The sequence below is a fragment of the Rhinoderma darwinii genome, chromosome 4 (genome assembly GCF_050947455.1).
Source record: "Rhinoderma darwinii isolate aRhiDar2 chromosome 4, aRhiDar2.hap1, whole genome shotgun sequence".
Taxonomy (NCBI): Eukaryota; Metazoa; Chordata; class Amphibia; order Anura; family Rhinodermatidae; genus Rhinoderma; species Rhinoderma darwinii.
The window spans coordinates 165203880-165228442 of NC_134690.1; the positions used below are offsets into that span (position 1 = coordinate 165203880).

The 24563-nt window shown below is 39.6% G+C and overlaps 1 protein-coding gene across 1 annotated transcript in view; it reads left to right on the plus strand.

Moving 5' to 3' along the window:
• Nucleotides 1-19416, plus strand: part of MUC4 (mucin 4, cell surface associated) — a 125254-nt gene extending 105838 nt beyond the window's left edge. The window contains exons 67-78 of the mRNA XM_075863666.1: nucleotides 1236-1362; nucleotides 2254-2372; nucleotides 2555-2674; nucleotides 6354-6527; nucleotides 7066-7139; nucleotides 8289-8368; nucleotides 11462-11640; nucleotides 13181-13334; nucleotides 15707-15889; nucleotides 17111-17154; nucleotides 17240-17349; nucleotides 18795-19416. Of these exons, the coding sequence (XP_075719781.1) occupies nucleotides 1236-1362; nucleotides 2254-2372; nucleotides 2555-2674; nucleotides 6354-6527; nucleotides 7066-7139; nucleotides 8289-8368; nucleotides 11462-11640; nucleotides 13181-13334; nucleotides 15707-15889; nucleotides 17111-17154; nucleotides 17240-17349; nucleotides 18795-18845 (1415 nt within the window). The 3' untranslated portion in view covers nucleotides 18846-19416. The remainder of the gene's footprint in view (nucleotides 1-1235; nucleotides 1363-2253; nucleotides 2373-2554; nucleotides 2675-6353; nucleotides 6528-7065; nucleotides 7140-8288; nucleotides 8369-11461; nucleotides 11641-13180; nucleotides 13335-15706; nucleotides 15890-17110; nucleotides 17155-17239; nucleotides 17350-18794) is intronic.
• The last annotated feature ends 5147 nt before the right edge of the window (nucleotides 19417-24563 follow it).

Consider the following 24563-nt stretch of genomic DNA (forward strand, 5'->3'; position numbering starts at 1 on the left):
TACTACAGGTCCTTTACACCACAGGAGATAAGAAAATTGCTCCATTTTCTTGGGCTGTACAGCAGAGTGCTGTCAGTATTACCAGTATTGTATGCATACTACATGCAGGAGGGGGGAACAGAGCAGGAAGTCTGTGAGATTACGCTTCAACCAATAGCTGCAGAGCAGGAAGTGATGTCAGTGAAAGGGGCGTCGTTTTGGCAACTTCTTCTCTACAGCCCAGTAACATGCAGCCATTTTGTACTTTCCTGTGTTAAGGACTTATAGTGTACAGAGCACCTTGGAAACTTGTATTTGAGGCGCCAGTAGGAAAGAATTATTGGCCCTGATATGTCACACCACCTTACTTGGTCCATTTTATTAATTATGACAATTTGCTCCAAATTTTCCATTGAGCAAAAGATACAGAAATTTCCTTAGTAGCGCCTTTATTGTACAATTTTTTTTCCACTTGCGAGAACTTTTTTTGTTTTGTTACAGTATTTTCAATATAGAGCTCTGTATTAGTGATATACACTGTGCTCTTTTACTAACCTTTTACAACTTGTGAAATAAACAGTGAATGCCTAAATTATGTACAAAACATGAATAACTGAGTTATATGTGCCCGCCCCACCCCCTTGAAATCAATATTTTCTAGTAAGTTATAAGGACAAAGGTTGTCTTCACTGGAGACCTCATTTACTCTATGTTATCCTAATAAATTAATATTATGGATATTTATAGATTCTATAAAACACACACCCTGTGAGATTTCAGTAGAAAAGCATTGGAGGAAAAAAGGCAACGGTAGAATAAGGCTGTGTTCACATCAGCGTTGCCCTTCCGTTGAGGGGTTCCGTTGAAGGTTTCCGTCGGGTTAACCCCCTCAATGAAAAGGCAAACTGAAACCTTAACTTCCGTTTCTCTCACCATTGATCTCAATGGTGACAGAAACGTTGCTAAAGGTTTCCGTTTGTCACCGTTGTGACAAGGTTCCTTTGTTTTGACGGAATCAATAGTGCAGTAGACGGAACCCCTCAACGGAAGAACAACCCTCATATGAACAGGCCCTAAGACCTGTGTTGTCCAGTGAATATATAGATTGATTCACGTTGGTAGCAGTTTGATTCCTAGAAATTAATGGGATCCTTCCAGTAATCCTATATTATCAGTTGTTTTCATAGAAACATACAACAAACATGTATCAATGTGTCCTAACTTAACTGTATGTATCATTTTTGTATTTTCATTAGGCAATGGGACATATTGTGCTGATGTTAATGAATGTGGAAGTAACACTCACAACTGTTCAGCTGATGCCACCTGTATTAACACAGTGGGAAGTTATACCTGTTCCTGTAAACCTGGGTACACAGGTGAGTAAATAAAATATTTGTGAAAGTAACTGAAATGAAGAGTGATTTATTTGTGTACATGCAGAATTCAGCTATATCTGTGCCTGCAAAGTCAGATCCCACTATTCTATGATAATCCTGAACACTGCCACACAAGTTTAGATTTTTGTAAATAGGGGACGTTACCTGTATGCCACTTCAGTATATATTGGATGGCGTATGACAGGTAAGACTAGTTTCACACCACGTTTGGGAAAACACTAAGCAAGCATGTTTAAAGTGTGCCGACGAACATTTCTCCCCCAGACAAATTACACTGTATCCCAATACAGTTGCATATGTCTTCCATTTACTCTCATAGTAACAAATATATATATGGATCCGTATGGGGATAAAACATTGGAGGTAGATATGAAAATGAAAACTTATTAGTGAAAAAAAAAAGTTTGTAGCAGTCGGTAAGAAAGGTTAAACAGATTCTTCATAAATTTAAAATTAACAATTATACTCAAATTTTTGGTGGAATAAACACAAATTCTACCTTACCGACAGTTCATACATGACCCATGTGTGTCCAATGGTTGTAGACTTATACTTTTAGTAAAAAATTTTAATTTTCATATCTGTCATATCTCCCTCCAATTTTAGGGTAAGGACAAATGTAGCAGCTGAACACCGAACGGACTTGTAGTTTTACTGCCAATCATTGCAGTGTTTAAATGATTGCTTAGGTGTGCACATTTATTTTTAGGTAAACAGCAGTTTAAACTGCAAAAGAAAGCGCGGACATTAACAATCATTGAAAAGTTGCGCCTTTTTGGTGGTAAAGCCTTAGAACAGTTCGTTGTTTGGCCGCTACAAGTGTCTTTACCCTTATATCCCTGACTTTACTGTGAAACATTTTATATTGATTAAGTAATGGAACCCATTGTGAGGATATTGATGAATGCAACACCACCAATAACTGTTCATCTAACGCAACCTGTAATAACACAATAGGAAGTTACACCTGTGCTTGTAATAATGGATTCACAGGTAAGCAAATGAATTCATGACATTATATTTACTTCTTTGTATGATAGTGGTGCTGCCATGTTATGACAGCTCATGTGTGTCCAGTGCTTGTAGACTTATTGGTCCCTACCTGCAAGTTAAATGCTTTTATGTTTCAGTAAAAAGTTTTCATATTTATCTGTGAATTATTGTATATTAATTAGGTGACGGGATCCATTGTGCTGATGTTGATGAATGCAACACCATCAATCTCTGTTCACCTTATGCTACCTGTAATAACACAATAGGAACTTACACCTGTCATTGTAATAATGGATTCACAGGTGAGTGAATAAATTACTTTTGAAAGAATTAAACCTATTTAGCCTTGAAAAAAGACGACTAAGGGGGGACATGATTAACTTATATAAATATATTAATGGCACATACAAAAAATATGGTGAAATCCTGTTCCTTGTAAAACCCCCTCAAAAAACAAGGGGGCACTGCCTCCGTCTGGAGAAAAAAAGGTTCAAGCTGCAGAGGCGACAAGGCTTCTTTACAGTGAGAACTGTGAATCTATGGAATAGCCTACCGCAGGAGCTGGTCACAGCAGGGACAGTAGATGGCTTTAAAAAAGGGTTAGATAATTTCCTAGAACAAAAAAATATTAGCTCCTATGTGTAGAAATTTTTCCTTCCCTTTTCCCTTCCCTTGGTTGAACTTGATGGACATGTGTCTTTTTTCAGCCGTACTAACTATGTAACTATATACTATGTAACTATGTAACTATGTAACACATCAGCAACAGGGACTTTCAGTCACATTTCATTTCATTTTGTTTTCACTTCAGTCCAGTCACAGGAGCCTCCTCCATAATATCCACATGCCTTAATAGAGTATATGCAAAGAGGTTGTCTTGATTAAACAACCTCTTTAAGGAAATGTTGGGGAAATTTACTTAGTGTGCCTCATTTTATTTATTTTAAAACCCAAATAGGTCCAAAATTCTGTGCTGATTTTTTTAGTGGGGCTGGAGGTCTGTTTTTATTTAAGCAGATTTTTTAAATTTCCAGTTTCCGTTCACACAGTTATAGAGTTAAATGAAACAATTCTGACTGCCACTTCTATGGCTTAAATCACTTGTTAAAGGGAACCTGTCACCTCAAACATGTCCGGTCTGCAGTCATGTTATAAAGCAGGAGGAGCTGAGAAGATTGATATATTGTTTTGTGGGAAAAGATTCAGAATAACCTTTAATTTATTCATTCAAATCCTTGGGGCTAAAGAGTCCAGTGGGTGGTCTCACTCAGTGATTGGCACCTTTTTCTGGATGCACACTAATGGAGGGTCAATGCTTGAGACCGCCTACTGGACTCTTCAGCCCACAGTGAGCCTGGATTTAAATCGATAATTGATAGTTTACCCTGAATTTTTACCCACAAAACGATATAACAACATGTTCAGCTCTTTCTTCTCTATAAATGATGCCTGCAAATTGGACAGCATGCTTGACGTGGCAGGTTTTCTTTTAGTCTCAACTGTGTGCACTATATAGAATCCAATGTTCACCATCCAGCCTCAGTAACACAGAATGAAACATAAATAAATACAATCAGCAGAAGGGGCAGTTACAGCACTAGACAGTAGCAGCAGAGTCATAGCTGGGTCCGTGTGCCCACTGGGAAACTGGAGAACATTTTCCTCCACATAGTAGATGCAGCAGATGGAAAACAGCTCTGTGTGAACAATCTCCTACAGAAGGTATTCTAAACCTAGTAGTTCTACCTCCAACCACGTGTCGCAGAGTGGAAAAAAGGCCCTATTTCCGGCTAATATAAAATTGTGATATTGCCACACACCATTTGAAAGCAAAAATTTACTTTATTATACTCAAAATACGTATGATAAAAATGTGCATATAAAATATCAAGCAGCACGCCAAACAGCAGCCTGATCTTGAGTTTCAACCAATTTCGGCTTCTTCTGAGGCATGTTAGGCGTATGTTTCCCATGTCTAAATTAGCCATCAATCTAAGACAGAATGCATTACAGACTGCTCGTTTAGGAGCTTTAGACATTACAAGTTTTTGCCAAAATAATAAAACATCTCAACAATATACATAAAAACTGCAATACATGCAGAAAGTATAAAAAGTAGTTATTCAAGCACTAAAGTTCCCTGGTCACCAGTCGGCCATGTGGTGCACTCAGATCAATTAGACCGTGAGGGTATAGCACGCTTTAATACAGTGCCTCGTGCGCCATTCATCTGCTGCAATAGCATCTAATACATGGTGTTTGCTAAAGGTGTGCTCCGCTTTGGATAATCCCTTTTAGTGAGAAGAGTCCTCCAATGATAAGTTGATCATAGAATACCGCACTGCTAGAATCCCAAGTGATCTGCTTTAATCCTTAGGCTGGGTTCACACGACCTATTTTCAGATGTAAACGAGGCGTATTATGCCTCGTTTAACGTCTGAAAATAGGGCTACAATACGTCGGCAAACATCTGTCCATTCATTTGAATGGGTTTGCCGACGTACTGTGCAGACAACCTGTCATTTACACGTCGTCGTTTGACAGCTGTCAAACGACGACGCGTAAAAATACAGCCTCGTCAAAAGAAGTGCAGGACACTTCTTTGGACGTTTTTGGAACAGTTTTCTCATAGACTCCAATGAAAACAGCTCCAAAAACGGACGCGAAAAACGCTGCGAAAAACGTGAGTTGCTCAAAAAACGTCTGAAAATCAGGGGCTGTTTTCCCTTGAAAACAGCTCTGTATTTTCAGACGTTTTTGGTCACTACGTGTGCACATACCCTTAGGCTGGGTTCACACGACCTATTTTCAGACGTAAACGAGGCGTATTATGCCTCGATTTACACCTGAAAATAGGGCTACAATACGTTGGCAAACATCTGCCCATTCATTTGAATGGGCTTGCCGACGTACTGTGCAGACGACCTATAATTTACGTGTCGTCGTTTGACAGCTGTCAAACGACGACGCGTAAATTGACTGCCTCGGCAAAGAAGTGCAGGACACTTCTTTGCAACGTAATTTGAGCCGTTCTTCATTGAACTCAATGAAGAGCAGCTCAAGATATACGAGCGTCACAGACGCCTCGTATATTACGTTGAGGAGCATTTACGGCTGGAACGAGGCAGCTGTTTTCTTCTGAAAACAGGCTGTCATTTCAGCCGTAAAAGCCAGCTAGCATGTGAACATACCCTCAGAGAAACCATACAGCAAGTGTTTAATTTCCCTGCAGCGCCACCACAAGGGAAATGATAGCCACTCACTAAAACTCATCTTCCAGAGCAAGAGACGCTCTTTGTTGCCGCTGTCCACTCTGGTTAATAGATAATTGTACTGAATTGCTAAATATAGAATTATGCGTTTCCTATTTAAATGAATGGTCGCACATGAAGCTCTTAACAGTGGACTCTGGCTAAGGCCCCATTCACACGACCGTAAAATCACAGACCGTAACATGGTCCGCGCTTTTACGGATACATTCAGTTCTATTGGCCACGGACACCTTTCTGTATCGCTACGAATGGGTGTCTGTGCTGTAAAACTGTCCTGGGAATTATGTTGCATGTCCGTTCTTTCGTGTATTACGGGCTGTGTTCCCATACTTTGTGTGGGAACACGGCCCGAAAATGTGGACGGCCGTCAGCAGATTGCCGTGCCCGCAATCATGGGCTGCGATTACGGGCACTATTGTGTGCATGGGGATTAAGAGAGGGGGTCCTGGGCGATGGGACCCTCCATCTGTGAAATCCAGATGTCCTATTAGGGTACACGCAGGGCTTGTCTAGTTTGGACACAAGTATCCATGAAATGCTCGCCCTGTCTGTTATGTTTACATTCACTAATCAGAATCTTACTATAGAGCATTTTATAGCTACACTCTCCTAATGTGAATTCAGTACTGGAAATTAAGATTCTATTTTGCTTTTTACAATAAATATAACTGTGTACCTACAACTGGTCTATTCTCATTGATATCTGCAGGTAATGGCACATATTGTTACTGTATTGCGCAATGTGATAAAAACTACTGTAGTAACGGTGGAACATGTACAAAGGCTGGTCTACATTGCACCCCTCAATGCGCCTGCCCTCCAACATTCTCTGGTGAAACATGCACAGTTACGGTGGACATCTTCAGTGCAGAACTAAATGAAGGTAAGTTCACATTCTCAGGCTGTAGGTAAACTTTTCTTTCATAAACTTTACTTCGTTATCCAGAATATTTAGGGAGAGATTTATTAAGACTGGCCATTCTTAATATAAAGATCGCTGGAGTAAAATGTGCTTAATTTATTTAGAGGTGCACATCTCTTAGTAAATTAGATGCATCTCTGGACGTCTGCGTAGATTTCCGCCTATACTTAGTCCAGATTCTGGTGTAAATTATAACAAATCTGTTGAGCCGAAGCAAACCATGGAAAAACGGTGGAGGCATTGTAAAAATACAAAAGTCGCACAATTTTTTTTTCCGCAAATTGCGACTTTTCTTTGGCAGAAGGCTGCGCCTAATAAATCTACCCCTTTATGTATCCAATAGGGTTGTTATTTTAAACTGATGTGTAAAGTGAACATATGGTCAACGTACTTTACCTATCACATTTAGATATAGGACAGTAATAACATTCCTCTTACTGTGTGTCTGCAATGGTAACTGATGTCCTGTGTAATAATATGCCATGCTTGTTTTCTTTAGATGTAATAAAGAGGTCTGTGCATGTATTTTTGAACTCCAGCATTAACTTCACTTCTATAGAAGGTCGTACACTGGTAGGTATATTTTCATATATTGCATATTTATGCCTTCTTATAGGGGTTTTCCCACAAAATACATGTATCCCCTGTCCATAGGATAGGGGATACATGTGTGATTGCTGGGGGTCCGACCTCTGTGACCCCCAGTGATGAGAAAGGGGTCTGAAAGTCCCCCAAAGTGATCCATGCGAATAGAGCGCTGGTGCGCATGCTTAGCCAGTGCTCCATTCATTTCTATAGGACTTCCGGGTCCGCTGTCTCTGGCAGCTCCATCAAAATTAACGGAGCACTGGTCGAGCATGCGCACCAGCGCTCTAGTCCCATGGATCATGGATCATCTCGGGGGACTTTCGGTCTCATGTTCTCCTAACGGTCAGACCCCCAGCGTTCACACATGTATCCCCCAACATGTGGATAGGGGATATATGTGTTTGTGGGAAAACCCCTTGTTGTGTTGATGTCTAAATTGCTGCTGAAAGCCTGATATGCATCTCAATGGGAATTTTCACAATAACTTTATTTTATTTTGTAAATTATTTTGCAATGTTTGATTGAATAATCAGAAGCTGAGCAGAAAGTGGTTAGTCCACTCATAGCTGAACCTGTCTTCACCAGACAATGAAATGTATTTCTCTCATCTTGTAAAGCTTTTGTCATAAAAATAATTGCTTGGTTAACGTGATTTTGATATATGTAAAAGGCACCAAATGATGGACAACTTGTTCTCTGGGACCATTTTAAAAATGATGCCATTATGAATGGGCTTTGTAGCAGAGATTACCTTTGGATAGATGAATAGGCTTCATCTGGACGTACATGAGAAGTACCCTGAGCAAAAGGCCCTCTGCCACATAAGAAATGGTACATGGTAACTGGAGGCCCTGCTACAGATTTTGCATTGGGTTCAGGTTCTCCAAGCTACGCATTTAGTATGTATCTCGTTAGGCCAAGTGATACCAGATATCAGGAACAACACAGTGCACATTTAATATCGTAAAGAGGCAAACTATATTACAGTAAGACTGTACGTTATTTGAAATAACTTAACAGCGTTTACTTTAAAAGGAGGCTATTCCCAGCATGCATGAGGTAGTACTTGTATCCAGATTGTTTGCCTCACTTGAAATTTGCATTCTGTAATTTTGTTTATTTGACTTTTTGCAGCTTGAAGAAAGACTGATTACAGCTCCACATGGTGTGGCAAAATTGTTTTCTCCAGAGACAAGTTATATGGACGAACCAAAGTGAGTCTCTTTACCCCATGCCAAGTGTTTTTATGCTCATTTGCTTCTTAAAGCTGTAATTATGCTTAGTGCTTTTAATAATTTTAAATTATTCCATGGAAATTTCTCACATATCATCACCAAAGTTCCCTCCTCTTCTCCCTCTATGGAAAAATCAAGAGGTCAATAAGATAAACTAGCAAAAGACAAAGCCTTCTAGTTGTGTCCTTCCATATTGCTTACAGATCCTGAGAAGGGTATTACTATACAGTGTGTACATATATATATATGGTAGTTTCTATGCAAGCATTGTCTAGAGTGCTACTAGTTCTCACTTTGGACTGCGTTCGAGCCTTATGTCAGAGCTATACGTCAGAAATTTTACACAACGTATACCTCAAACAAAAGGCTCCGACATATGCCATAGTATAAGCATACAGTGGTATTCGTGACTTATAAACTTCCATGTAAACAAAAAATAATTATATACCGCGGTGTACTTTTCTTTTACTTAATGACTGCATAGAAAAGCATAATTGACTACGCTTTTTTATACTGTAGAAAAAAAAAGGTATACCGACCCAACGGAGGCCATAAGGTTTCTCTTTTGGCCTCCGTTGGGTGATGGGAGTCTATGGCTAGGTTTTGGCATATATGTCGGGAGCTTTCCTGGCGCATACACCGAACTTGTTCACAAAATGCCATATGAACCAGAGCCTAATATATACCTTTAATTAGAAACTAGAATGTAATAAATATCATAATATTTCCATAACGCCTAAAGAACCAAGTAAAATATCTCTGCACTATATTCAGTTCCTGCCTTTTTACTCAGGTAATGGCCCCCCACATGCTATTAGTGGCATAGCACATGACTTTTGTAGGGTAACAGAATGCCCATCAATGAACGACTTTCCCTGCCTGTCATGGGCATGGTGAATACCTGCTGCTTCTAGGGTTGCCAACCCCCACTTCAGAAATTTCTGGACAACTGAGCTAAAAATAATGGACACACCAAAATGTTTGTGGACACATTACAAAATCATTGCCTGTGAAGTCTGTAGTATGCTAGGAGTGACTCACCAATCACAGCTCTGCTTGTAGACTTCCCCCGCTGACTTAGGTGATGTTTTATCTGATTAGTCATTCACTTTCCCTTTTTTTCTCCATCCGGCCCAGACCACTGTGACGAGTTATTCCAGTCGCGACTCATCTCTGCTGAATTTGGCACAGAAACATGTTTTCTCGCTTTTCCAGCACCTTCCCCACCAATACCCCATCTTCTAAACAAACTCGTAATCCAGTGATCAAGATGGTAATAATGATCCCTCTGTGCTTGACACAATAAAAGTGCCCGATCATTGCCCTTTTGTGCCCCTGTGGATAGCGCCACACAGCCCCCCTTGTAAATAGCACCACACAGCTCCCCCCCTTGTAAACAGCGCTACACAGCTCCGCCTTGTAGATAGTGCTACACAGCCCCCTTGTAAATAGCACCACACAGCTCCCCCTTGTAAATAGCGCCACACAGCCCCCCTTGTAAATAGCGCCACACAGCTCCCCCTTATAGATAGTGCCACACAGCCGACTTTGTAAATAGCGCCACACAGCTCCCCTTGTAGATAGTGCCATACAGCCCCCCTTGTTAATAGCGCCACACAGCTCGCCCCTTGTAGATAGCGCCACAGCTCCCCCTTGCAGATAATGCCACAGCTCCCTCTTGTAGATAGCGCCACACAGCCCCCTTGTAAATAGTGCCACACAGCTTTCCCTTGTAAATAGCACCACACAGCTCCCCCTTGTAAATAGCGTGAATCCCCCCTTGCTCTTAGTGCCAAACCCCGCCCTTGCTCTTAGTGCCACCCCCTTCCCCCCCCCATTTCCTTTAGTCCCACACTCCCCTTTCTCCTAGTGCCACACTCCCCTTTCTCTTAGTGCCACATTCCCCCCTTTCTCTTAGTGCCACACTCCCCCTTTCTCTTAGTGCCACGCTCCCCCCTTTCTCTTAGTGCAACACTTCCCCCTTCCTCTTAGCACCACACTTCCCCCCCTTGCTCTAGTGCCACACTCCCCCTTGCTTTTAGTGCACCCCCCTTGCTATTAGTGCCTCTCTCCCCCCTAGTTTTTAGTGCCACACTACAAACAGAGTGGAGAGTGGTAGCCTACTGCTACTACTCCCCGATTTTCCTGATATGACTCACTGTAGGAGGAGACGAGGAGGTCATAAGGCACAGTGTCGGAGGTGACAGGTCCACTTCTGACTGGGGTCGATGATGGCCCGGGGGTGGACCAGTCCAGTTACCTGACCTGAGTCACCTGACCTCATGACGCTGATGTGAGGTCAGGTGACAGGTCTGGTAACTGGATTGATCCACTAACAGGCCGTCATCGACCTCACTTGGCAGCGGCCTGAATATTTTCAGATTCAGCAGAATTCAAGCGGAATCTGAAAATATGCCAGGCCTTGGCCGATTGTTCCTTTGCACTGTGCACGTACATTTCAGCGCATGCACAGTGCAAAGTTCTGAAGAATGAGGAAAAAATCCCGGACTGAGTTTTTTTCTGCCAAACGCCACGGACGGCAGAAAAAAACACCCATTTTTGCGGACTGTCCATAAATTTACGGATGGTTGGCAACCCTGGCTGCTTCTTCAAGGGGTACTCACTGTATACAGATTTATACAGCTCCATTGAATACACTATGTTACAGGAGAATACCCTTTAACACACTACTATCAGTATAAATCCATATGCAGTTAGCTCCCCCTATTGGTATCTCTATGCAGTCACAATTATAACATATATCAAGTCAGAAAAACAGATCTCCCCTATACAAATATATTATAAAATGAATCAGCACAGAACTATGGAACTGAAAATGGCAAAACGTCAGGTGAAGTACATTTGCCAGAGCTCTTAATGGAATGTGGTGCCCATTAACTATGGGGCTCATAATGCTTCTGTATACATACATTTTTTTCAGGCTTCATTCCATATTGGTATCTGCTGCAATAAGATTCAGCATGTTTTATAATAACTAGAACACATAATGTTAGTAGCTTCCCAACTGAATTGATATTTTTTGATGTATTTGTATCTTTTGTTTTTCTCCAGGAATGAGTCTTACTCCATTTTAGCAAAATTCACTGCAAAATTTACCTATGTGGCAAATATTACAATAGTTAAATTTCTAAATGATGAACTGGTAACATTTCTTCTTGAAACAAACAAAGTTCGGAGCAAACGTTCAACAACTTTACTTAACATTATCAATGTAACTGACAATGAAAAATGTAAGTATTTCCATTATCTATAAACTGTAATTCAAATGTTAAAATATATTCTAAAATGTGGCGCTTATCTTTTTTAAAATGTATGAAATATTATAAAGCCTTTTTAAATGTATGAAATATTAACACAAGCCTAGAGATTTGTGAAGAAATATTAATGCAAATATTCGTTTTCTGGCATAACCGCATTGAAAAATCAGGAAAACATTTGTCTTAGTTTGTATCCCAAATAGAGAAGTGGCCCCAATATACTTAGCTCTACCCTCACAGTGTGCGTAAACAGCACCAGGTTCACATGGCATAGTCCAGTAGGTGCACCGTATGCCCGAACAGACACATTACAGTGATTCTTCAGCATTACATCAGTCCTGAATGTGCTCAGGGACATAAATTTAGGTGGTGCAGTCACACGTGAGTCTTGCTGCTTGTGAGGTCCATAGGGCTGCTCTGCCACAGAAGATATTAATAATATAAAGGGCACATTATAGGGGGGGGGGCTATGACAGATTTCACATTAGGGAACAGGAGCTTTATGTTACACCTCTGAAAATGCTCCATGGTGCCAGGGCACGGCACGCTGATGATTGAGCTGCTGAACTACAAATCGACACAGAACCTTATACCCACTTGTACATTAAGTTCTAGGCATGTACAATATATTATACTTAGTAAATCCCTGCTGTGAATGCACAGCACCATTATCCAGCAGACCAACATATTATAACTAACAGTCTTAACATGTTTTAAAGGGGTTCTCTGGGATTTTTATATTGACGGCCTATCCTTAGGATAGGTCATTAATATCAAATCGGTGAACACAACTAAAAAGTTGTGTATTTATCGCAGATTTCCCCCATTGTGTTCAAAGAGGAATTTATAATTTGCAACAAATGGCAAATTCTTCTGAAGAATAGCTGCATTTCTTCAGGATAAAATTACAAATAGAAAATAAAACCTTTTTCCTCTTCATTTTAAATAAAAAAATAAACATATTGACCTACCCTGCCGCTCCAATACCAACGCGTCCCGACTCCCTGGGTTGGTCTCTGTTGAGCTGGCCTCCTGAGATGACGCTTTGTCCCATGTGACCGCTGCAGCCAATCATAGGCAGCAGGGTCTCGTGAGATGAGACATCATCCCTAGAGACCAACTAATGGAAGCAGGGAGCTTTGCGAGTGCCAGGGGAGGGGGGTATAGTCGATTTTTTTCTTCCCCGCTGCGGCATATCTATCTGAAAATCTGCACCTAATCAAGCACAATTTGCTGCAGAGTTTTCAGCAGGAAATCCGACTCGTGTGAACTTACCCTTATCCTCTGACTACTCTTTAGTAATGTCTTGTTGACACATAGCTGTCTTTAAGTATTCTGTGAGTTGCCCTATCACCTATTACCCTGTCATACAAAGTACCCAGCTATGTTTCATAACATGATCCTATTCATAAAGCCCGATCACCCAATTAGCACATTCTAGTAAAATAAACATAAACAATTTGTCTTATAATTGTCAGTATCGTGTTATTTGATAGTTGTTTTCTTTCCTCAGTGACTCTAGAACAGCTGGTAAAGGTAGTAAGCTGTAATTATTCCGGATATGATCTGAATAAGGAAAGTTTGCAGTGTGTTTCAAGGTGCTACGACAAAACATACTGTAGGAATGATGGAAATTGTCAGCTTGTTAATGGAAATGCCACCTGCAGGTATGTAGAAATGCTATCTCCCCATCCAGCCCTGGCTTAAAAATACTGATGCAAAATACTGATCAAAATACACCAGTGTGAATGAGGCCTTATGTTGTGGATTTGCCATAGACCTTTACTACAGATTTCACTCTTTGTAATACAATGGCTAAAATCCACTGCAAAATGTAGCTACTAAAATGTCAGCAAATTCACTACAGTCTTGCGGCAGATTTGCAGCAAAATCCACACCTGTTTTTTTCTGAGTCTGACCTCTAAGGCTGGGTTCCCACAGGACAGATACGCTGTATAAAAACCACACAGCATATCCAACCTAGAACCGCAACATTGCGGTGCATTTTTTTCAAACGGAATTTCCGCTCATACTTACGTAGGTTGTTGTTATGGTGATGCATCCCTCCATCGCAGTCCATGAGCGGTCAGCCCATGTGACCGCTGCAGCCCGTGATTGGCTGCACCATCGGTCATGTGTGATGTAACGTCATCCTAGGAGGCTGGACCGCAGGAAGAAGGAGGGCGTTCTGAGTTAGTATGTTTTATATTTTATTTTCCGTAGTTGCAATTTTTGCGGCGTAATCGCTGCAAATACACTGCAAAAGTCTCAACACTCAACTTTCTGTTGCGTGTTTTGCATCCCCATTGAATTCAATGGTGAAAACCAGCAATGGAAAATCCACAAAAACGCAGCACCACATGTCAATTTATTAATGTTTACGTTGCGTTTTTTTTCGTGTGGGCATCAGATCCACTTTGCTGCTACTGTAAATGCTGCAGAATTTCCGCACAGAATTCCGTTGCAGAAATTATGCAGTGTTTATTCTAGGTGGGAACCCGGCCTAAAGCTTGCTTTCCTTAGAAGCAATGGAAGAAAAGGGTACTATATCACTTTGCGTCTGGTGTACAAATGTTTCCTGTAATGTCCCATTTTCTAAATAAGATGTTTTAGTGTCACCGGAATAAACAATTATATTTACATATGCATTTAGCTAAAAGAAAATATATTCTCTACTGATTGTAAGTCTTTTAAATTTTTAGAGATACAGTCAACATCAATTTGTCCATGTTCTTGTCTATTTTCTGCATCAACTTGTAAACTGTAAAGCACTAAAATGTTTTGTGAAGGGAGACCTATCAGCAGTAATTGACAAAAAGTCTGTTAACCCCCTTAACACATCTTCTTCTTCTTCTGTTAAGCGTTGCTTCTGGCAGGGCAAAACCGGGGGCCTGTAAAATTACAATACTCTGCAATACATCAGTATTGTACCAGTGATCTGACAATCGCTAGTTCAAATCCCCCAACGCTACAAATAGAATGTGTAAAAAATAGTTACATTTTCATTCGTGAAAAGAAATAAAAAACATTGAAAGTTAAAAAACCTTTTTCCCATTTTTCCTCTAATGTAATGTCAAAAATAAACAAAATTGGTATCACCGCATCCATAAAAGTCTGAACTATTATAATATAACATTATTTAATCCACACGGTATATGCCGTAAATAAATGTACACGCTAGAATTGCTGTTTTTTTTGGTCACCTTAGCGCTAAAATTTTTTTTAATCTAAAGTGACAAAAAGCTGTATGAACCAATATATGGTACCAATAAAAACTAAACTTTTGCTCTTCCCGCAAAAAATAAGACCTCACACCGCACAATGGACGAAATAATAAAGTTATGGCTCTCAGAATGTGGTGAAAGAAAACTTTTTTTTTTTAACAAATAGTTTTTTCCTTTGAAAAAGTAGTAAAAGATAAAAAAAAACTATGTAAATTATGTTTGGTCGGAATCCTATTGACCAGCAGTTAAGTGGACGTTTTTACTGCACAGTGAAAGCCGTAAAAACGAAACCCAAAGAAACATGCTTTTTTTTCTGCCGCAAAAAATAAGTCTTCACACTGCTCCATTGATGTAAAAATAAAAAATTTCTGGCTTTTGGAAGGCGGAGAGTAAAAAAGAAAGAAGGAAAAGTGGCTTGGACTTTAAGGGGTTAATGTACGTTCAAAAATGTGAAAAGCGTTTTTAACTATCTTACTGCTATGCTGAGATATGATGCGTTAAGTTACAGGCCCAAAGCCTGATGCTGTACTACTGAGGTCTCCAATAATATTTTCGGTTGGGTGTAGCGTTGTCATGGAAACCATGTGTGGACTTAAATTACCATGTGCCACTATTCAATCCATTAAGGATGTAGATATAAACGTAAATAGTGATATGAATCTGCACAGGGTTGAAAACACTCCATCTGACAACCCCTGATGACCCCATTTTGCTTGTGTTATTCCTATGACAGAAGTAAACTAGAAAGGAAGAAAGCTGAGCCAAGCAAAAAAGTCACCCAAAATGTATATTTTTTTGTATTTTTCTTATTTTAGTTGTAAATCCTTCACGATATATGTTGCATCTGGACCCCAATGTGAAATTCTCTCTATGAACCTGAATGCATTCTTTGGCATATTATTTGGATCTTTGGCCTTCCTTCTACTGCTAATGCTGGGAATCTTCTTTGGAGTACGCTGGTATCGAAAGAGAAAACAGGAAGACGGCGATGACGATGAGTAAGTGACCATTACTGGGCAGACTTTCAATATCAAATGTACATTTTCGAGAGACTAGAAAAATGACCTGGTTGTTATAAGAACAGTATTACATGTGAAATATGAAAAAGTGAACCAATGAATAGCCACCAATAATATTATTTTACAATAACACGTCAATATAGTGGGTTATTATAGAAATGGGTTTGGTAAAACATAGGGGGAGAGTTATTAATAATGGAGAGTTTGATGAATTTGGTGCAGGCGAAGAACATCGTCCAGTCGGAACACAGTAAAGCTCGGCTGGGAAAAGTGTCCCAGGGGCTTCATAAATTCTGACCATATGCAATATTTTCTTATCGCTGTGGCTATGATTGAGGGATGTAGAGCCAGAACACACAATAGTGTGAACTTGTCATTATCTGGAATGATTCTGTTTTGACATTGACTTAATAAATAACTAGGAATTTCCTGCTCATGTGCTGGCTCATTGTTTTATATTGTTTGCTACTGGGTCTCAAGATTGTCTGTGCACCAGTCTGTGAATATCCACGTTAAGGCCCCATGCACATGACTGTAGTGTTTTTTACTGTCCGCAAATGCGAATCCGCAGTTATCCACAAGTCATCCGCATATCTGGCACGCTGTCCGCTAATACGGTCCAAAGTGCATCCGTATTTACGTATCCGCCACAAAAAAGTAAGGCTGCAAGTGATGTTACTAGCATGTCCTAACCCCTTGAAAAAGTCATGATCCCTCAGGTGCCATTTTCTTTGGGTATCCGCTGCCGTCGCATAGCAACACTTCCGCGATGACGGACTGCTACGGATGCATATCCGTAGTCGTCCACAATTTTGTACGCACCCATAGACTTCTAAGGGCGAGTCAATGCCACAATTACGTACAAGAACAGAACATGTTCTATATTTTTTTGATAATTTCTACGACCCGGACACACATCCGTAAACATACGCAAAGGTGTCTATGGCCTATAGAAATGAATGGGTCCACAGATTATCTGTAATTACAAATAAAAACTACGGTCGTGTGAATGGGGCCTAAATTGTCTGAGGAGCTGGTCTAAATTATTCTTTTTTAACTACTATCACTGTTTCCCACCAGATTTCTGTGCATACCGTACGCACTTTTAAGAGCATTTCATAAAATTTTTTTATTAACTTTTTGCCTACTATTTTCTCTTACCATCTTCTAATGCCATCTATTGTGCGTTTTCTTCATTAGGATGTACCAAACACGGTTTAGCTGGAAAACATCTTTGTTTTCATGTAAGTATAGATCTTAAGCTCCTCACCTTTTTATGTATATTTCGATGTATTAGTAGTTCACTTTTATGTTAATCAACTTTTTTAGCCTTCGAGCGGCTTGGAGAACCGGAAGTACCAATTTCAGATCAAGACTCTAAAGCTCCACATTTGATTGGCTGGAAACCTCAACTTGAAAAAGTCAACAGTTTAGTAGAGGTATGAGAACTAATATATTACTACAGGAAGTGGTCATATCACTTTTATTAAAATACCAGTACAGCTTCATCTCTGTATTATTGCTATACACCTGTATAACTATAATTTAGTTTGTTTTTTACTTTTATTTCTTGACGGTTTAGTCTGATTTTTGTTATGTCATTTTAACTAGTATGTGTATCTATGTTTACAAATAGTTTTGTGTAAAATTTAACATTGTTACGGTTTGGTGTGTAAACCTCATATATGGACATATGTGCACCATGTTGATGCATCTGCTGTTCCATGGGTACAGACTATAAGCAAACCCTGTGTGTAGTCCTATCCTGCAGTCAAAGATCACTTCCCTGCATTTTACTAACCTACTCCTGAGCATTGTAGAATCATTTGTGGTCAGAGCATTTCAGTGTTATTCACACACAGCATGTTACATAGACCCAAAGAGACATTTTGAGCTGAATATTCTGACAGAAATCAGCCATGTCAGTGTGGCAGAGGGATGGAGGAAGAGACATGGGCACACAGAGCAATGAGAGAAGGTAGAGATAGAAAGAGGGAGCATGCTTTGCAGGAAACGCCCACTGAGGTCTGAACTTGCAGCACTTGAGAAAGCAGGTGTTGAAAATAAGATGCAATACAGACATAATATAACAACATAGTGCAAGCTGAAGAGTGTCAAGAAAAAAGATGCATCTCTATAAATATTTTTTCCATAACAAAGGCGCACAGATGCTTCAAGTTATAAGGCATTGTTTGTCAACATGCTTGCTTGCATCTTATTCAGGGGTCTGCTGTCGAAACACTTACTTTATCTGCAGGAAAGCAACAAACTACAGGCCGATATGGTTCATGAAAACGAGTGCTGAAGGACGAGACAGCTCGTTGATCGGCGGTTGTTTGCTCCTTTCTCAAGGAGCAATGATCGATTAAGTATGGGATGAGCGATTTTTCCTACAATCGTCGTCCCCATACATTTGCATCATATCGGCAGCACCCTCCATAGTTGCTCTAAAATCTGTGACTTTCTACTTTTCTCGCCACTTTCATAAAGAATGACAGATTTACCATAATTGACACCAGTAACTGGCGTCAGCTATGGAGCATATCTACACCTGCTCACAGCAGGCATAGAATTGTATTTCTGTCGAATGGACACATTTATTATTGGTGTGCACAAATTTGCAGATTTTCCCGCCAACGTAAATTAGTTTATGACCGGTGTTTGAAACACCAGTCTTAATATATTTCCCCGCTACCTTGAATTTCAATTCCAATATTGTGTTAAACAATTTTTGTTGTGCCAGAACCTTGGTATTTTGGTGGGCCAATCTGACCCTGTAAACATAGGATAGTAGAAAAACGTGCATGTGTTAGCAATCGCTGGAATGAATAATCTATCTTTGCAAAACTGTCCACTGAGATATCTTTGTATGGTTTTCTTCTAGGTCAAGATAAAACGACCAGAAATCAAAAGCGACTCGATCAAAACACAGTAGAAGTCAGAGGAAATTTATTATATTTCTATGATGTTTTAGTTGAGTATCTAAAATTGAGATATATTTAATGTGCAGAGAACAAAGATTGTCTAATGATTGCAAGGCATAATTGGATATAAATATATACTCCTTCTATAGTTAGGCATTGCACCTTGTAAAGTACATAGAAATTATTTATTAAATAGTAGCCCTATCCTTACACAATGCTGCCTTATCAGATCTGTTATTTTGTGTTTTACATCATTGGTATTAACATATTCCATGTGCATTTTTATACCTCTTATAAATACCTATACAGTAACTCTTCCTATTTTACCCGAATAAAAATGTTTACAAACTTTCTACTGCAGATCCTGACCCGACATCTGAAATCATTAGACTGTAATGATGGTTAGCTAAATGAGAAGGCACAGACTTTATTTTTGTATCCTATTATGCGTTGGATAATATATTCAATTTTATTAAATTCTGTTTAAAAATGAATGTCTCGGAAACTTGAACAAAATATCAGGGGTATCTCAATATTATAAAGCACTGTTTTTCTTGCCTGCCTCAGTAATCTATTTTTGTATCGATATTAGAAATGTTATATTTTACCTTCTGAATGTTTAATTTATAAAACAATGCAATAGTAGTCATGGTCTACAATGCATTGGAACCTTAAAATATGTTATTGTGATTTCAACATAAAATGTTAAATACCTTATTTCTATGGCTGATAATTGTAATAAAAATATCCATATTCATTTGTCTTGCAGATTGTGTTGATAAAATACGATTGTATTTTGCATACTGTCAATGGACAATATTCTTAGTTACTCGTAGGATTAAACATGTATCCAGGAGCATACAAAGAGGAAAGTATCCTCCACTGAAAAATTAAAAAAAGGGGCCTTTATCCCTTGATTGTTAACTTTACTGCACTAGACATTTGGGCAGGAGGGCCTGGAATTTTTTTTTTTCAAACCCAATCCCCTTTCATGCCTGGAATGGGACATTTACAGCATATTCCACGGACCAGTTCTTCTCGTTTGTATGCTGACCATACACATAAAATAGCTATACAAATAAGACATTGGAGTGGGAGATAAGCTGCCGCCAAACCCCTCTGGCAGCGGCTCATCTCCTAATAGAACAAAGCATCAGGCATATTGAAATTCAGCATGTCCGATACTTGTACCACGGGATAGTTGTAAGGCCCCAAATAACATTAGATTGTCAGCAGTTTATTTTCAGCGACTATACAGAGTTTTCAAAAGTATGTTTTTATCTTGTGTGCTATTATACAACAGATCTATCACGATAAATAACTATTCCTTAAAGAGCTAAAATGCAAATTCCACTCTGCTACATTCGTATCTATTTCAGCTAAAAAATAATATATTATTTGAAGTCGGCTATCTATCATTTTCACGTTTTATTTCTTTAAAAAAGTTATGCAAAAGAAAAGTTAGAATACACTTTAATGAAATAGTATTACATCTATTTGTAGTAAGCTGTTTATGTTTAAACTACTTCTCAATTTATCCTTGAAGTATTTGTATTTGGCGGCGCATGACACAGAAAATTTTATTTAGAAGTTCTTTGAATCCCTAAATTACGTACTGCCCCTAAAGCCCTGCATTAGGCATAACACAATATAACAGTTTTGCCTGGAGTGTTCCTTTAAATAAATACAGATAATTTAACATGCATGATCAAGTTTATATTCATCAATTGTAAGAATAGTTCCAAAAAGTACAGTATTGGTAAAAATAAGAAAAATAGCATTTACCATTTCAAAATACAAAAAATGTGAATACATAAATCTGTAGTAAATAAATATATAGAGTTACATTTTAACTTGGCACCTGCAACAAAAAATAATTTGAGCAAATGTTAACATTCATTGAGAATATGCCTAATGACTAATGAATACGCCTAATAAATACGCCTAATAACAATACATTTGTCAGAAAATATCTTGAGTAAAAAAATAAATATATTCATAACAAGAAAGCAGTTTAGCTACAGATAGAAATTGTCAACTTTAAAGTCCAGGTAATAGAAACTGGAAAGATTAGTCATCATCACTTGGTTTCAGAGTTCAATAATTTGATATTTTCATATTGTCCTGTGAGTGAAGAGTTCTTCAAGTTATATAGAAAACTTTCCTGCATCCTCATTGATCAGTACTGGACCTTTCAATAGACGGCCTTTGGATTTTAAACTAAAAAGAAGAAATAAAGTTAATTAGTCTACAGTAATCTCCTATGCTCCCCATCCCCTTCCCATGGTGGCTTCAGATAGAGCTAAAGAATAAAATTCGAACTATTACTGTGTGAATGGAAGCAAGGGATTTGTATTCAAAGAACAGAGCTCTGACTTCATAAATATATGTTATGAAATTAATCAGAACCAAATTTTGCACCTATTTTGATAAACAAAATGGTATGATAGGTACAATTTAAATTGTTCATTTTTTATATTTAATATAATTTACCAATGTATGTAAGACAAACAAGAAGGATAGAATAATGAATATGATATTATTATTATTATTATTATTATTAATAATAACAATAATAATAACAATGCAATCACACTAGAAATCTATGGGCTATTGTACCGCCTGAGTCCCATCCATGATTCGTGGAAAGATACATGTTCTATCTTTTCTCAGATTGGAGAGTTGGGTCCATGAAAACCCACTGAATTAAATGGGTCTGTGAAAACTATCTGGTGGCACTCGGATGCTGTGAAAACCGTCCGAGTGGCACTTGGTCGTGTGCAAGAGCCCTAAAAATCCGAAAAGAAGATGGAACAGTGGAGGGCAAGAAGCCAAATACACAGTTACAGCCAGTAACTATTTTACCTGGGGAGCAAATGAAACATTATCCATACAGGGAGTAAATCGCTTCAGCTCCGGCTTACCAATAACGTCCATTTCTCTCAACGTACTAAAAGCTGCAAAACATACACACATTAAAGATACCAAATCAGACCCATTCATGTGTGCATCAGATCCCTTATTAGCAGATCTGAAATCCTATGAGTGAAGTCACATTTGTTACATAGTACGGTTGAAAAAATACATATGTCCAACAAGTTCAACCAAGGGATGTGAGAAAGGGAAGGTATGGGAGAAACCCCTATTGATCCAGAGGAAGTTAAAATAAAATAATAATTAAGTAAATAAATATACAAATTACCCATAAGGCAATAACTAATTTTCCCTTAAATAGGAACATTTCCCTCTTGATCCAAGTGGAAATCCATCTGTATGAACATTCAAACAAGAATTCTATATATTGACATAGGAGCTGATATTTTTTCGTTCTAAGAAATTATCTAAGCTTTTTTTTTTTTTAAAGCCATCTACTGTTCCTGCTGATACCATGTTTTCTAGATAAATTGCCCAACTCATAATCCTGGGAAATTAACAGACAGATTATCCATATTGAAAGACCTATTTAGCATAGATGATATAATGCACACTTTTAAAATGCAATAATGAAGCAAAAGGGTTTGTCTCATGAAGACAACCCTGATGCCGGGATGCCCAGCACCATCCCACAGCCCACCCCGCCACATTACCATAGCCCATGCCTCTTAGGCCCTTAGGTTCACATGGAGTATTTTGCAGGCATAAAAAATCTGGCTCAAAATTCCTGAAGAAATTTTGAGGCATATTTTGACCTACCTGCACTTATTTGCTGCATTTTTCGCTACGTTTTTCACCCGAGGCCATTGATGACTGCATGCAAAAAAGGCTGGGGAAAACACCTTTCCTGCCTGACATTGATTTCAATGGAAGGTCAGAGGCGGAGATGCAGCAAGAAAGAACATGCCACTTTATCTCCCTGCGAGCGTCTAAAAGCCGCTCTGAAAAAAAATTCCTCTGCCTCCGATTGAAATCAATGGGAGGCGGTTTCAGACGTGTTTTGGCGCTGATTCCAACATGGTTTTAGCGCCAAAAAAACTCTGTGCACTGGGCCTTAGTGTTCCTTTGCGTGTGTTTGATGGCTTTCTGTATTATATAGACATCAGGGGTCCTAAACATTAGAGTGTTTGTGCTCTATGTTTCATAAAATTGTCTATATGGCTTTCGATGGCAGATATAGGCGTCAGCCCCTCAGATTCAGCCTCCCTACGCAGGGGCGGATCATCATTATGGCGGTTCGGACGGCCGCCCAAGGACCAAGGCTCCCAGAACCGCACATGACCGCGCTGGCCCCCTCATGAACGGTGGCGTCGCTAGCCAGAATGTGACAAACATTCACTTGTATTTGCGTCTGCAGGATGCAGAAACAAATTAATACTATAGGCTGCATACACATTAGGCCTGCAGCCTATAAGGCACTGGGAAGACTCCCTGCACAGGCCGCCATGATGACGTCACTGCATAAACGCAAGCTAAGTAAAATATTTTTTATTTTATTGGGGGAGCGCTGTGTGGCACTATATATAAAGGAAGGAAGCACTGTGTGGCACTATATACAAAGGGTGAGGGAGCACTGTGTAGCACTATATACAAGGGGGTAGCGCTGTGTAGCACTATATACAAGTTAGGGGAAGGGCTGTGTGGCACTATATGCAATTGGAAAGCGCCGTGTAGCACTATATACAAGGGGGGTAGCGCTGTGTGGCACTATATACAAGGGGGAGCGCTGTGTAGCACTAAATACAAGGGGGAGCTGTGTAGCACTATATACAAGAGGGGGAAGCACTGTGTAGCACTATATACAAGGGAGAGGCGCTGTGTAGCACTATATACAGGGGGGAACGCTGTGTAGCACTATATACAATGGGGGTGTGCTGCATAGCACTATATACAAGGGGGGAGCGCTGTGTAGAACTATATACAAGGGGGAGCGCTTTGTGACACTATATACAATGGGGAAGCATAGTGTGGCACTTTATACAAGAGGGTAAGCACTGTGTGACACTATATACAAGAGGGAAGCTCTGTGTGACACTATATACAAGGGGAGAGTGCTGTGTGACACTATATATACAAAGGGGGAAGCTCTGTGTGACACTATCAAAAAGGGGGAAGCACTGCATACAAGGGGGGTAGCACTCTGTGAAACTATATACAAGGAAAGAGCACTGTGTGACTATATACAAGGGGGAATCTCTGTGTGACACTATAAAAATGGGGGAGCGCTGTGTGGCACTATATACAAGGGGGAGCACTGTGTAGCACTATATACAATGGGGGAGAGCTGTGTAGCACTATATACAAGGGGGAAACGCTGTGTGGCACTAAATACAAGGGGGAGCATTGTGAAGCACAATATACACTGGGGGAGCGCTGTGTAGCACTATATACAAAGGGGAGGCGCTGTGTGGCACTATATATATAAGGGGGAAGTGCTGTGTGACACTATATACAAAGGGGGAAGCACTGTGTGACACTATATACAAGGGGGGAGTGCTATGTGGCACTATATACAAGGGGGGAAGCATTGTGTAACACTATATACAAGGGGGAAAGCGCTGTGTAGCACTATATACAAGATGGGGGCGCTGTGTGACACTATATACAAGGGGGGAGTGCTATGTGGCACTATATACAAGGGGGGATGCACTGTGTGACACTATATACAAGGGGGAGGCGCTGTGTAGCACTATATGCAAGGGGGAAGCGTTGTGTAGCACTATATACAAGAGGGGCGCTGTGTAGCACGATATACAAAGGGGGACACTGTGTGACACTATATACAAGAGGGAAGC